The sequence below is a fragment of the Equus przewalskii genome, chromosome 9 (assembly GCF_037783145.1).
Source record: "Equus przewalskii isolate Varuska chromosome 9, EquPr2, whole genome shotgun sequence".
Taxonomy (NCBI): Eukaryota; Metazoa; Chordata; class Mammalia; order Perissodactyla; family Equidae; genus Equus; species Equus przewalskii.
The window spans coordinates 19,236,000-19,250,369 of NC_091839.1; the positions used below are offsets into that span (position 1 = coordinate 19,236,000).

At 50.9% G+C, this 14,370-nt stretch overlaps 1 protein-coding gene and 1 long non-coding RNA gene across 12 annotated transcripts; one reads left to right on the plus strand and one right to left on the minus strand.

Annotated features, from left to right (window-relative positions):
- Positions 1-4,928: 4,928 nt before the first annotated feature.
- Positions 4,929-14,132, minus strand: IZUMO2 (IZUMO family member 2). Of its 10 annotated transcripts, none has more exons than XM_008531201.2 (7): positions 13,887-14,124; positions 13,570-13,644; positions 10,970-11,056; positions 10,807-10,827; positions 9,831-9,911; positions 7,413-7,510; positions 4,929-5,040 (listed from the first exon to the last, which is right to left on the minus strand). In XM_008531201.2, exons 1-7 carry the CDS (start codon positions 14,113-14,115, stop codon positions 4,975-4,977), a joined length of 657 nt encoding a protein of 218 aa, XP_008529423.2. In that variant the 5' UTR covers positions 14,116-14,124; the 3' UTR covers positions 4,929-4,974. The 10 variants fall into 10 exon arrangements, with proteins under 10 accessions (XP_008529423.2, XP_008529422.2, XP_070414393.1 ...); XM_008531200.2 differs by having other exon boundaries at positions 7,413-7,539; XM_070558292.1 differs by having other exon boundaries at positions 10,970-11,119.
- On the plus strand, positions 10,341-12,248 carry LOC139073540 (uncharacterized). Of its 2 annotated transcripts, none has more exons than XR_011522374.1 (4): positions 10,341-10,512; positions 10,636-10,848; positions 11,046-11,282; positions 12,015-12,248. It is a non-coding gene; the product is annotated as an uncharacterized lncRNA (long non-coding RNA). The 2 variants fall into 2 exon arrangements; XR_011522375.1 differs by having other exon boundaries at positions 10,362-10,512; positions 11,049-11,282.
- Positions 14,133-14,370: the final 238 nt, after the last annotated feature.

A 14,370-nucleotide genomic window follows, 5' to 3' on the forward strand; every position in this document is an offset into this window, starting at 1 on the left:
CATGCGTGTTTTGTCACGGTTCACAGTCTTTTCCCTTCTGTCGATGCAGAAGGACTGTGCCCCTGGAAGTCACCCGTTGTAGACGGAAGGAGCCTAGGTCCCTGAATGTCAGTCAGAGGAGGGCCATTTCCAATCAGAAAAAAGAGAACAAAAAGTTATTTTCAATTATACAGACTCAGGGGATCGGTTAAATAAATGGCGGTACAGCCTGCCCAGGAAATGTTATCGAGCCCTGAAATAATTATGCCAACGACACGATAACATGGGGAAATGCTTGCAAACAAACGTTAAAAGGACAAAAGTAGCAAAGTTACATATCCTTCATGTTTATAAAAGTGTAAAATATATGTACACACGTGAGTGAAGCTAGATGGGTCATTGCCAAAAAGAAACAACAGCAGCTGTCACTTGTTGACAACATGCAGTGGGCTTTACTAGCTTATTTAACTGGCACAACCCCCCTATGAAGGTGTGTCAGGCAGCCCCTGGGAGACCTTTGCAGCCCCGAGGCTCAAAGACCCGGCTAACACTGGTGGGTCCAGGGAAACCCCCCTTCTCACTTCCAGGCTCCCCAGCCCTGCTGCCCTCTCCATGCCTATGAACTTGGCCCTGGCTCAGGCCTTGTGCTGTGACCCTGGAACCTCACTCCAGTCTCATCCCAAACGTCCTGGCCTCCAGTGTCTCCCCTCCAGTCTGTCCCCCACACAGCCCCAGAGCAGAAAGCTCTTCCCCTTTCTCAGGATCCCCCTGGAAAGTGTCCAGGCCCTAGCCTGGCATTTGAAGCCCCATGAGCCCTGGGCCTGCCTTGCCTGACTTCGTCCCACTCTAGCTTAGCTCCGGTGCCATAATGAAATACCATAGACTGAATGGCTTCAGCAAAAGAAAGTTATTTCTCACGTTCTGGAGCCTGGAAGTCCCAGATCACAGAGCTAGCATGGTTGGTTTCTAGTGAGAGCTCTCTCCCTTGCTTGTAGATGGCCACCTTCTTGCCATATCCTCACATGGTATTTTCCTCGATGCATGAGAATGTAGAGAGACCGAGCTCTGGTGTCTCTTCCTCTTCTTATAAGGACACTACTCCTATGGGATCAGGGCCCTGCCCTTATTATCTCATTTAACTTTTCCTTCCATAAAGGCCCTATCTCCAAATAAAGTCACCTTGAGGGTTAGAGCTTCAACACATGAATTGTGAGCGAACACAAACCTTAAGCCCACAGCACATTCCCACATCCCACCCTGCATGCCAGCCACGAAGAACTACTTATATACCCTTCTCCCCTCTAGGCTTCTGCTTGGGACAGCCCACCTCACTCTCTGCCTTCATCAGTCACATTCACGTCTCTTATTCCATTGGTTCTTATCTTCTAAGTTACAGCCAAGGTGACACCTCCACTGAAAGACCTTGCTGATTGCCCAGGCTGGGTTGGAGTCCTCCTTTGACCTCATACAATGTCCTGGGCTATCCCCATCAAGCGCATATATGACACTGGGTCCTAACTGCCTGTAACCATGTCTTTATCATGTACCCCAATCTTACCAATAGTGATTGGTCCAAGGGGTGGGCCCAAGACCCAAGCAGGACCAACCAGGACCCTTCCCCAGGGTTGCTGTATGCATTCAGCTGCACCCATGCTACTTGCTTCAGCCAATGAGCTACAGATGGAGGTGACATGAGTCATGGAGCTCATTTAACTTGCATAGCCACCCTATGAAGAAGGCATTGCTCCCCTATTTTAGACAAGGACGCCAAGACGGAGGATTTATGTAACCCACTCAAGGCCCAGAGCTAGTCAAGGACAGAGGCAGAAGTTGAATGCAGGCCCAGCCCATCTGTGCAACCACTACTTTTGACAGCTGCCAAGTTCGCCCTCTTTCCCTTGCATCATGATGCCTGAGAACGTCCCACACAGAAGCTCCTCTGTCAGCTGGGACTCTGGAGTCAAGATGGCATGGAACACAGTCCCAGCTGCCCTGTGATAGGCATGTCACACGAACGAGAAGTAAACCATTGCTGTAGGTCACTGAGCCATTGGGGGGCTGTTTGTTACTGTGGCATAACTAGCCCATCCTGACTGACACAAGCATCTCCTAAAGCCTTAACGAGGCTTAACTTTGATCTTGTACACAAGTCGTTCAGCACAGCGCTTTGCTCACTTAGCCTAGGGTCCTGGAACAAGCGCAAAAGAGCATAACAGTTAATCCCACTTATCTGTTGTCTTAAAGTGAAAGTCACTAACCGCTCTGTGCTCCGTTTCCTCATTGCACATGGGGAGATAATAAATACCCTCTTCGTTGGGTTATGAGATTCGAATAGGTTGATAAGTAAAGCCATGAGAACAGAATATAAAAGAAAACACCACCTACGTGCTTGCTATCAGCATTATTAAAAACAAGTTAGTAGTTCCCACCTCTTGACCTTTGAATTTGCTGTTCCCTCTGTCCAAAATGTCCTTTCTCCTCTACTTCTTTGGGAAAACTCCTATTTTTTTTGCAAGAACAAGCTCTTACAGCCATTCCTGTGGGAAACTTTCCCTTATTCCCACACAGCCCAGCTGGAGATGGCAACTCTCCCCCGCCCCCAGCCCCGGGTTCCCACAGGAACGTCCCAGCATCCTAGCGCCGACATTATAGCAATTGTTATATTGTAATTATTTGGTGACCGTCTGTCTCTCCCGCCCCAGACTCTGCGTTTTCCGCGAGATCTTATCACACTATCAATTATGCACAATTTAATTATCTGTCTATTGTGCATTGCTCCCAGGAAATTCCCAGGAAGTTAAGGGAGTAGCTCGAGCTGGAGCGTGAAGACATTTAAAAACCCCAATTAACACTACTACCCAAGCAAAAAGCATTTTGAGGCCCCTAGCTTGCGACCTCCAAGCTAGAGCCTTTCGCAGAGTAAGCTTCGGGCCGGCCACCAGCTTAAAGAGCGAGCAGGAGCTGGAGTACCCTGCAGAAGCCCCGCCCCCGGCCGGCGAGCAGGTGTCGGTGACGTCATGCGCCCTAGGAGCGCCGTAGCCAAGGCAACCAGCGTCTGCCGCTTCCAAGGAAATGCGCCTGCGCAGGGGGGAGGCCAACACTATCATTTACAGAATCCTCTCGGTTGGCGCTGGGTCTGTTTCAGAGGTTGGAGCCTCGGCTTCACATCTTCAAAACCGCCCCATTCAAAGCGTGCTCTACTACGCATGTGCGAAAACTGGTATCTTGGCAACGGGTGGCTGGAACGAGGAAGTCAAGGTTTCGGCCAATCAGAAGTCGAGTTTTACGCGCACACCCTCCTACCTTTAACTAGACTGGAAGGACAGTATCTGTGGCAACGGACGCTTTTGCGGGAGGCAGAGGATTCTGGGAAATGTAGTTAATTAGAGACTCCTGCGGGATCCATCAACACCCAAACTTTGCTTTGCTAAACTCCCGCCAATATAAAATACATAGGCAATACCCAGCCCCAGATGTTTCCCCTTCACCTCACAATAGTGGCAAAACGTGTCTTGAGTTGGTCTTTAGTATTTGGAAACATCAGTTGTCCACACTACTTATCGAGAGATTTCACCTTAAAAAATTTGAATTTCTGGATTCGCTTGAAAAATCTGAACATCTGAAAACACTGGATCTGTTATTTCACCATGACGGCAATAGGATGGAGCTGAGTATTTTCTATCCTCTATGAATGAGACTTGCATTTGTCTACTTTATCTACTGGGACCCAGAAGATATTTGAGGTTTCAACCCCAGACCCTGGGGAAAACCACCAAGTTCCTTTCCCTGGCATTTAAAGCCCTTCAGTGTGTGGATCAATACTGACTTGGTAGGATTTCCCCCTCCAACACCACCACTCTCATTTATTCAACAAATATTTACGGAGTATCTGCTCTGGGTCAAGTATAGTGCCAGGCGCTGAATCTTTAGCTAAATTCAGCCTGTCTTATCAACCCCCATCTTTCCTCCCAAAGATCCTCATTTATCCGAATTTTGAATGAGACAGCAACAGTTCTGCCAGCAGGTCCAGAAACAGAAGGATACCATGTTATCCAAACCTGTTTGCCTCCTGCTTCGGGCTAGCGAGCAGCAAGAGTTCAGACAGCAAAAGATTTACATGAAAATATATCTGAACTGTCAACTTAAAAAGCAAATTTGTCTGTTATTTTTACCTCAAAATGAATTTATTTGGGAATAGCCAAAAGAATTGCAATTCAAGACACGCATGCTGTGGCAAACCATAGGCAAATCCAGAGGGGAAAAAAAGGAGGGGAGCTGCCTTTATAGAGAAAAAGGGGGAGTAGGGACAGGACATTCTAAATGGAAGTCCATTGGGGAAAAGTAGCAGTTCAGGGCAGCAACTGGCTTTTCATTGGCTGGGCTGTGGGGTTTCTCATTGGCTGAGCTGTGGGGTTTCTCATTGGCTGAGCTGCGGGCTTTCTCATTGGCTGAGCTGTTGCCAGCGTGGAAGGAAATCTTCCTTACTTCTTGCCAAAGATGCAAGCTCTGTCTCTTCCGGTTTGGACTAATTGACTGATGTGTCATAGGGTGTGAGAGCTCCCCCTACAGGCCTTCCCGACTCCAATTTAGCTAAAGTTTCCACCGAATCGATTCAGGAACATAGAGGTGAAAATGTAAGAGTTCAGATAAGGGGGGAAACCTGTTTTCTTCACATGGACCACTGCTGTTCCTCTGCCTGACCGTCCTGGAGGGTCTCACCATGGCATCATCTCCTTTGAGATGCATTCCCCCCTGAGGTAGGAATGGTCCTTCCAGCCCTCACTGTAGGTTGTCCATCCCTCTAGAGGGTCCAAATCACTTCTACTTTGAATTAAGGTAACTGGTGTCTACAGAGGGGTGAGACCTGGTCCCAATACTTGAGGAGCGCCCAGTCCAGTGTCCAGAGCTGGACACCAATTGGGGGGGTCCTCCAGAAACTGATGGAGACATTTAGGAATTTGTCATAGACTTTATTAGATTTCTTTCCCTTTCCCCTTACAAATCCCCAAACCACTGCCCTAGCGCAGCAGGAGTTTTCGGTTTTGCCTGTACGTCATCGCCCTGGTCAGAGAGAAAAAGCCTGGAGGTTAGAAAGAGAACTTCAGGCTCTTCCAGATCAACCGACACCCCCCCCCAAAACTTCCCTCCAATCATTGGCCTTATTTGGCTCAGCCAGTGACATCACGGGTCTCTGGGCAGATGTCTAGGGTCCTCAGCCAATCAGTGTTGGCACATGAGGCGAGAGGAGAGAAAAATTGGGACTGGGAGTGAGGGTGAAATTTGGAAACAGAAAGAGCGGGAAGGGGCCAGCCCCATGGCCAAGTAGTTAAAGTTCTGCGCGCTCCACTTTGGTGGCCCAGGTTCAGGTTTGGATCCCGGGTGTGGACCTACTCCACTCATCATCTATGCTGTGGAGGCATCCCACATACAAAGTAGAGGGAGATTGGCATGGATGCTAGCTCAGGGCTAGTCTTCCTCAAGTAAAAAAAAAAAAAAAAGAGGAGCATTTGCAACGGATGTTAGCTCAAAGTGCATCTTCTTCACACACACACACAAAGAGTGGAAAAAGACAGGAAGGGACTCTGAGAGACACAGACACAGGGAGAGAGACTCAAAGAGAAGGGAAAGACAGAAAGAGAGAAATGAGGAAAAGAGAGAAGCCAGTGTACTGGGTTGAACTGTGTCCTGCCAAAAGATCTATTCAAGTTCTAATCTCCAGTACCCGTGATGACCTTATTTGGAAATAGGGTCTTTGCAGATGTAATTAAGGTAAGATGAGATCACTCTGGATTTAGGCTGAGGTTGGACCCTACATTCAAAGACTGGTGTCCTTATAAGTGAAAGGGGAGGGAGATCTGAGACACAGACATGGAGGAAAAAGCCATGTGAAGACGGAAGCAGAGATTGGACAGAAGCCACCAGCCAAGGATGCCAGCAGCCAAAAGAAGGTAGGAGACAGGTATGGAATGGATTTTCTCTCAGAACCCCCAGAAGGAACCAACCCTGACAACCCCTTGGCTTTGGACTTCTGGCCCCCAGAACTCTGAGAGAATGAAATTCCTTAAGCCACCCAGTTTGTGGTCATTGGTTAGAGAAGCCACAGGAAATGGAGATACAGGGAGAGGGTCCTGCAATATAGAGATGGAGAGATGACACCGAACTCAGGCAAGAGGCTGAGGGAGAGAGAAGCAGAACTGAAGACAAAAAGGGAAATCCAGAGACGGGAGAGGGGAAGACAGAGCGAGAGCGAAATGAAGACTGGGTGAAGACAGGGAGAGACGTTCAAACACGGGAGGAGGAGGGTGAGCTGTGGGGAAGGTGCTGGAGGAAGAGAGAGGAGGCAGGAGGGGAAGGGAGGCGGCGGCAGCGGAGATTCAAAGATGCAGAGAGGGGCTGACAGACAGGGAGAGAGTCTGCGGGGTGCTGGGTGGGAGTCAGAAACAGAGACCCAGAGACGGGGAGAGACAGAGGCAGAGAGAGACTGAGGGACACAGATTCACCTGGGGGTAAGGGAGGGGCAGGAGGAGATGGCAGAATTGGGACGGGACAGAGGAGGGGAGGAGAAAGCCCAGCGGGAGAGGCAGAGAGATGGGGAGAGTTTCAGAGAGGAAGAGAGCGGAGGGGACCCGACAGAACGCTCAGAGGAGGTGAGACCGAATTCGCCCCTCAGGGCCCATGAGATGTTTTCCTTTTAAATACTTTGAAAAGCAGAAGAAAATAAATTAATGTAACAGTGCTGCTGCTGCTGAAGAATATATAATAATGTATCCAGCTTGGATTCCGTCTCTCTTCATACCAGCCATTCACAAAATATAATTTGTAGTATTTTTTTTAAAAGATTGGCACCCGAGCTAACAACTGTTGCCAATCTTTTTTTCTTCTGCTGCTGCTTTTTCTCCCCAAATCCCCCCAGTACATAGTTGTACATTTTAGTTGTGGGTCCTTCGAGTTGTGGCATGTGGGACGCTGCCTCAGCATGGCCTGATGAGCAGTGCCATGTCCACGCCCAGGATCCGAGCTGGTGAAACGCTGGGCCGCCGGAGAGGAGCGCGCGAACTTAACCACTAAGCCACGGGGCCGGTTCCCCCCAACCCTTTTTTTTTTTTTTTTGTAGTATTTTTTTATGGAGGAGGAGACTCACAAAGCCAAAAGTGCTGAGGACCCGAGAAAGACATAATGTGGTCCAGGGATGGGGGGAAGAGGGGATGAGATAGATAGAGAGATGGACAGAGAGATAGAGATGAGAGAGAGAAAAGAGATGGAGAGGGGGAAGGAGAGACAGAGAAAAAAGAGGGAGAGAGAAAAAGAGACAGAGGGAGGCAGAGACATCAAGTGACGGGGGAGGAGTGACCGATCGAGGGCAGTGCCAGTTTTGAGGGGCCCAGTGGGGCAGTGGTGGGGGGGGGTCTCAAGAGCGGGCAGGGACGACTCACGAAGCCACGATGATCCCGAAGAGGAAGACAGCCAGACACACGGACGTGATGGTGCCAAACAGGGCCTGATTCCGCCAGTATCCGCTCGCCTTCTGGTACTGAAGGGTCATGCGGGGCTGCCCGTCGACTTGGGGGGTGGGTGGAGGGGACAGCCCCCACCTCCAGGTCACCACCCTTCCTTGGCCTTGCACCCACCCACCTGCTCACTCTCGCTCCCTCCTCCCTACGTGGCCCCTCCCTCTCCTGGGGTCTGACTCTCGGTGCATCCTTTCCTCAAATTATATGTCCCGGGCTCTGTTCTAGGCGCTCGGGACACTGCTGTGCAAACATCCCCGCCCTCACGGCACCTGAGATCTACACAGCACGTCAACAGTGACAGTCAAGAGCCCAGCGCTACGTGCATCTCATCGGACGGGGGGGTTGGGGGGGAGGACTTGGGTGGTTCAACTGCCCATGAATATGAGAGGAGGATGCAAAACGCTGACGATCTCAGGCAAGATGGAAAGCTAGCCTGCATCCTAGCTGGTGGCCTTGAACGTGGCCTTGCATTCTGCATCTTCCACTCGCCCCTTCCCCCAGCTCTTCCCTTCTGTCAGCAAAGCCTCTTGTCTCGACCTTCAAAATCTATCCAGAATCCGGTCCGCCTGGTCCAGCCTCCACTGTCGCTCCTCTCACGGGGCTGCCTCCTCCTCACCACCCTACAGTTCCCAATATGGCCGCCAGAGGGCGCATGCTAACACCTACGTCCGCCTACGACCCTCTTCTCGTGGCTCTCCATTCATTGAGAATAAAGGCCCAGGTCTTCACCACGGTCTACCAGGACCTGCACGATCTGCTCACCACGTGACTTGCTCCCCTACCACCCTCCGCTTCATCCACTCGTCTCTGGCCACACTAGCGTCCTTCTTGTTGCTCAACCCTATTGGATCTTTGCACCTGCTGTTCCCTCTGTCCTTCACACTGTTCCCTCGCTTCCTTTAGATCTCAAACATCACTTCCTCAGAGACGCCTGTCACCTGCGCTCTCTGAAGCACCCCCCACCCCCACCCTGGGCACCTTCTATCAGACCGTTCTGCTTCGTTTTCATTACAGCACTATTGCTATCTGGAATTAATCCATGTATTTGTTCACGTAATCATCATCTAACCGTGGTTCTCAGCTGGGGACAATTTTGTTCCCCAGGGGGCATTTGGAAAGGTCTGGAGACTGGAGATGATTGTCCTGACTTTGGGGTGTGGTACTACTGGCATCTACTGGGTGGAGGGGAGGGGGTGTTGCTAAGCATCCTACAGCGCACGGGACGGTCCCCATCGCACAGGATGACGCAGCCCCACATGTCAATGGTGCCAAGAAACCCTAGTCTAAGCCTTCACCCCATTAAAATGCGGGATCCGGGAGACAACTGTCTCCCATTCTGCTGGTCCTCAGTTAGGGACATTCCAGCGTGCCGAAAATATTTGCTGTAGTTAAACAGCATCTTAAGGGAGCAAACAGATGAATCTCTTCTTTTCAACTAATCAATGCCATGGGAGGGAAAACCGAGAGAGAAAGTCTTCTAGATTAAAAAAAGGAGAAGAAGAAGTGGGAAAGCCAAGCAGTTGAATGACATGAGAAGTCCTCTCCTCGGAGCCTGGTTTGAATGAATCGGCTGTGGAAGCTATTCTGGGGACAATTAGGGAAGCTGGAATTATTTGTTCTTGGAGAATTGTCCTTAGGTTTGTTGGGCATGGGAATGGCATCGTGGTGATGTAGGAAATTCCTTATTTTTAGAGGTCCACACTATGTATGGGTGAAATCTCACAACGCCAGATTTCTTTCAAAATACTGTGGCAATAAATGAGTGAAGCCACGGGGGAGGAATGTTCATTGTCAACACAATTTGATGGAAAGTGCTACTTTCGAGAGTATGGTCAGGGGGGTCCTCTCTGAGGAGATGAACTTTGAGACTTTCTTGACATGAGGGAGTGAGAGGAACAGTGTGAGGAGAGAGGGAACAGCATGTGAAAAATTCCAGCATTACAATTCAATCTCGATGGATATGTGGGGGTTCATTGTACTATTCTCTCTCCTGTAAGGATATACATATTTAAAAATTTCTGAATAAATGAGTGAATTCAGCACATCCTTCCAGACTCCCCGGAATGGTAGGGCACTGGTTAAAAAGAAAATGTTTTTCTAGCCCCTGCCATGTAAAGTTACACGGCATTGTAAAGTGACAGAGGAGTCTTCCTATTTAATGAGAGGGGGAAAGTGAATTTCAGAACGAGGAGGCAACTTCTGGGCCACATTGCTAGCAAGCGTTTAGGGCAGGACTCAAGTCTGCATGTGGGAGAACTCAAAACCCACATCCACTGGGACACGGCTGTCTTCATCTCTCACGCATCTGCCCCGCGTCTCCCCCCACCCCCCGGAGCTTACCAAAACAGTACTTCTTTTTGATACACTTGGGACTGATCTTCTGGCAATGTAAACAGTCTAAGACCTCTTCCTTTTGCAAGCCTGGACAAGGGGACACGGAGAAGCGGGATGAGGGAAGATATCAGAGGACCAGCAAGGGGCAGAAAGGCAGAAGGGGAAGAAGGAGATGGAGTCCCTCAGTCCTCCCGAATTTGGAGGTCCCACGAGCAGCAGAGCAAGGGGACCAAAATGCACGGACGATTCACGTTAAAAATAATTTTTATATAATCACTGAAGAGTTGAAGTGAGTTGCAGTTGCCCAGTTGACGCAACTGTCTGTTTGGAGATATTTGATTAATGAAATTAATTATATGTCTCCAAACAGAAAGTTTGCACTGCTCTATTCCTACTTTGCAGCTCCCTGCGGCATAGACAGGCTAGATGTTCACGGGACGGTCTCCTCCTCTTCCTGCCACACAGGAAGACTACACTTCCCAGGCTGCTTTGCAGTTAGGTTGCAACCATGTGACCGAGTTCCGGCCAATGGAAAGTGAGCAAAGGCGTGCGGGCCAGCTCCAGCCTTGGCCTTAAAAGACCCTATGGGGTTGTCTATTTTCTCTCTTTTCTGAAGCCACAGCATGGGTGCAGCCCGGATCCCTGAGTCACCCCTTGGAAGAACTGTTCACCTCTCAATGGAATTTGGGTAAGAGAGAAATAAATAAACCCTTCTTTTCTGAAACCACTAAGATGGGGGGAGGGGTGTTACCTGTTACGATGGCATAGCCCATCCTATCCTGACAACATCCCCCTAATACTTTTTTTGCAGGTTGCAACCACTTTCGCCAGCCCTCAGACGTCAGCTATCCATCGATACTATAGCTTTGGGGTGGGGGAACCACCAGATGGAGGAGGCGTGACAACCCGGGGGGAGACAGAGCAAAGAGGTGTAGGAGGGTAGACAAGGGAGGGACAGACAGACAATAAATCCAGGACTCACGGCAAATTTTGCGATCGCAGGCTGCAAGAGAAAAGAGCTGAGGTGAGCTAAGTTGGGAGTTATTTGAGAGTTTCCTGGGAAGAGGAAAGGAGAGGGAGGGAGGAGCAAGTCTGGAGAAGGCGAAAAGGGAGTGTGGGGGAGGCGGGGCAGCTGAACCATGCACCTTTTAATTCATACGACCTCAAGGCTTTCTTCAGTTCCTTGATTACCCTCTCCCTAAGAGCCACGAGCTCTTCCAGCAGGGGCCCATCTGGAGGAGAGAAGGAGATCCCGGTGGGGTGGGAGGCCCCCCACAAGCCCAGCCCGTCTGCAGCTTCAAAGAGAAGGAATGAGGAAGCTCTTTATCATGCGCCAGGAGTGACCAAGACGAGGTATTAGTCAGGGTCCAAGAGGCAAATCTATGACCTGGGAGGTGCTGCCTCCACTGTGCGGCCCCAGGCTAAACCACCCTCTCCTGGCCTCAGTTTCCTCGTCTGGTAAGTGGTAGAAGGAGTGACTTGATCACCTCTCCTCTCCTGTCCTCTGATCTGCCCTTCCCTCCTCTTCTTTTCTCTGTCTACCCTCCCTCCCTCATGACTTCATCCAGCCTCACGAAATATTTTTATATTGCCTAGACCTACACTGTCCAACATGGCAGCCACCAGCCATGCATGGCTACTGAGCATGCAGAACGGGCTGCTCTGAATTGAGATGTGCTGTTAATATAAAACATGCTGGAGGGGCCGGCTGGTGCTGTAGTGGTTAAGTTCGCGTGCTCCACTTTGGTGGCCCGGGGTTCACAGGTTTGGATCCCGGGCGTGGACATAGCACCACTCGTCAAGCCATGCTGTGGCAGCATCCCACATAAAATAGAAGAAGATTGGCATAGATGTTAGCTCAGCAACAATCTTCCTCAAGCAAAAACAGGAAGATTGGCAACAGATGTTAGCTCAGGGCCAATCTTCCTCACCAAAAAAAAAAATGTTTTTAAATTAAAAAAAGTTACAATGCATACAGACCATCTTTAAAAAAAAAAAAAAATATATATATATATATATATTTGCTGGATTATGAGGACATGGTATGAAAAAAATAACTGTAAAATAGCTTAATAATTTTCACATTGATTGCATGTTGAAATGGTCATATTTTAGGTATTGGGTTAAATGAAATATATTAAAATCAATTTCACCTGCTTCTGTTCACCTTTTAAAAAACGTGGCTCCTAGGGGCTGGCCCTGTGGCCGAGTGGTTAAGTTCGCGCGCTCCGCTGCAGGCGGCCCAGTGTTTCATCGATTCGAATCCTGGGTGCGGACACAGCACCGCTTATCGAGCCATGCTGAGGCGGCATCCCACATGCCACAACTAGAAGGACCCACAACTAAAAATATACAACTATGTACCGGGGGGCTTTGGGGAGAAAAAGGAATAAAATAAAATAAAATAAATAAATAAATAAAAAACGTGGCTCCTAGAAAATTTAAAATGACATATATGACTCCTCTTGGCGCCTTCCATCATATTTCCATTGGACAGTGCTGTTCTGTACACACGGATGCCTCCCACGTTTCCATCACGGGCCTAGACTGCCCGCTGAGGTCCAGAGGCATATATCCAACTGTCCACTCGGGACCTCACGGTGGCCGAGAAGGCCCTCCCCGTCTACACACCCGCTCCCCCCTTCCCTCTAGGACCTCATCTCCCGCATCTCTCCCTCTCTCCGCTCTAGTCTCCTTGAGGTTCTGTGAATCTGCCCGTCGCAGTCCCATCTTGGGGAGTGCACTAGCTTTCTGCCTGCAGCTTCTGCCGCAGACCCCTCACGGCTGCTCCCCTCTCCTTCAGGTCTTCCCTCACGTGCTGATTTTTCAGTGATGTCCTTGGCTGCCCTGCTTTGAACTGCAACCCCCACTCTGCTCCCAGCGCGCCCTACCCCCTGGTCCTGGTCCCTGCTTTATTATCTTCTCCATAGTATTTGTCCCCACTGGGCATATGATATTGTGCCCTGGAGGGCTAACTCAGCAGGTCTGGGTTGTCCAAACCCTGCACATTCCCAAAGAAGGTTTGACTCTTGCCTGGCTCCTGGGAGGGGACCTCTGAGTCCTTGGAATATCCTGCCTGTTAAGAGTGTCCTTACTCAGGAGCCTTGGGTCACGTGGTAGCAGCTCCACCTCTGGAGGGTCTGGAGGATGGGCAGCTAAGGTCAGTCACACAGACGCTCCATAGGATGTGACTGACCCTCCCCGATAACATAATCATAGTCTGTAAAATGATTGGCTTGGGCTGTTTCAAAACATCAGGGTCATGAAAGACAACTGAATGCAATGTGTGACCCCAGAAGAGACCGAGGATTGAAAGAAAACAAGCAACGAAGGGCACAATTGAGACAATTGGGGATATTTGAATGAGGACCGAATATGCAATGACAGTGTGGAGCCGATGTTAAATTTCCTAGTCACACTCATTGCATAAGAGAATGTCTTTCCTTGTTAGGAGATCACCTGCAGAAGATTTCAGGGTTAAAGTGTTGTGATGTGTGCCAGCAACTGTCAAATGGTTCACACACACGCACACAGAGCAACTGTGGCAGTATGTTAACGTGGAGAAACATTAGCAAATGGTGTGTAGGTTCCTCGACTTTTCCAAGCACTTAGAACCCTGCCAGACTCACCGTCAAGGCTGTACGCGCTCTTGCTTTTATTTATCTATCAAGAGGAGGCGTGGTGGCCCCGTGGGCAGGAAGGAGGGGAAAGGGGGCTGGGAGAGGCTTTGTCTCTCGACTCCTACCTTTGAGAGAACTAGACATTAAGTGGCTTGTTTGATTCTTGAGAAAGGACGCCACAAGTTCTAGGTCGCCTATTCCTGGGGGCAGAGAGGGAGGAAAGGCTAGAGAGCCACGTGACCGCCCCATCTTCGTGCGCCCGGCCCCGCCCTCGCCGTCCTGGGGGCGTGGCCTGCCTCCACCATCCTGTGCCCGGCCCCGCCCTCGCCGTCCTGGGGGCGTGGCCTGTCTCCCCCACCAGCCTAAGGCTGCCCCGGGGTCCCCATCCCCGTGGGCTGGCACCCTGCTCCCCGCCCCCCCCGCCCCCCGCCCCAGCACGCACCCACTTTCCCCACGAACGCGTTCAGCGCGTAGTCCCGGAAGAAAGGCCCCTCCATGCCCAGCATCAGGGCCTGCGCGCGCGCGTGCAGCCGCTCGTGCTGGAAGCGCTCGGGGCCCAGGGCCGCGCGCAGCTGGCTCAGCGCCTCCTGCGCGGCGGGCTCGCACTGCAGGCAGCCCCGGCCGCGGGCCAGCAGGCCGCAGAGCAGCAGCACGGCCAGGGCGGGAGGCATGGCAGGGCCTTTGTGACGTCCCCGAGGGAACCCGCAGCCCCGCCCCCACCCCCCACCCCCGGGGAAGGGCGGGGGCCGGGAGAGACGCTGTGCGCAGGCGCGGGGGTGCTGCGCACCTGTGTGCCAGGTGTGGGTCTAGGACACGTGCCCGGCGCTGGGGACAGGCTGAATGAGGTGGGCACAGTCCTGGCTCGCGGGGTGTGGTCTAGCTGGGGTGGGAGGAGAAATGTAAAACCTGGTAAACAGATTAGTAAA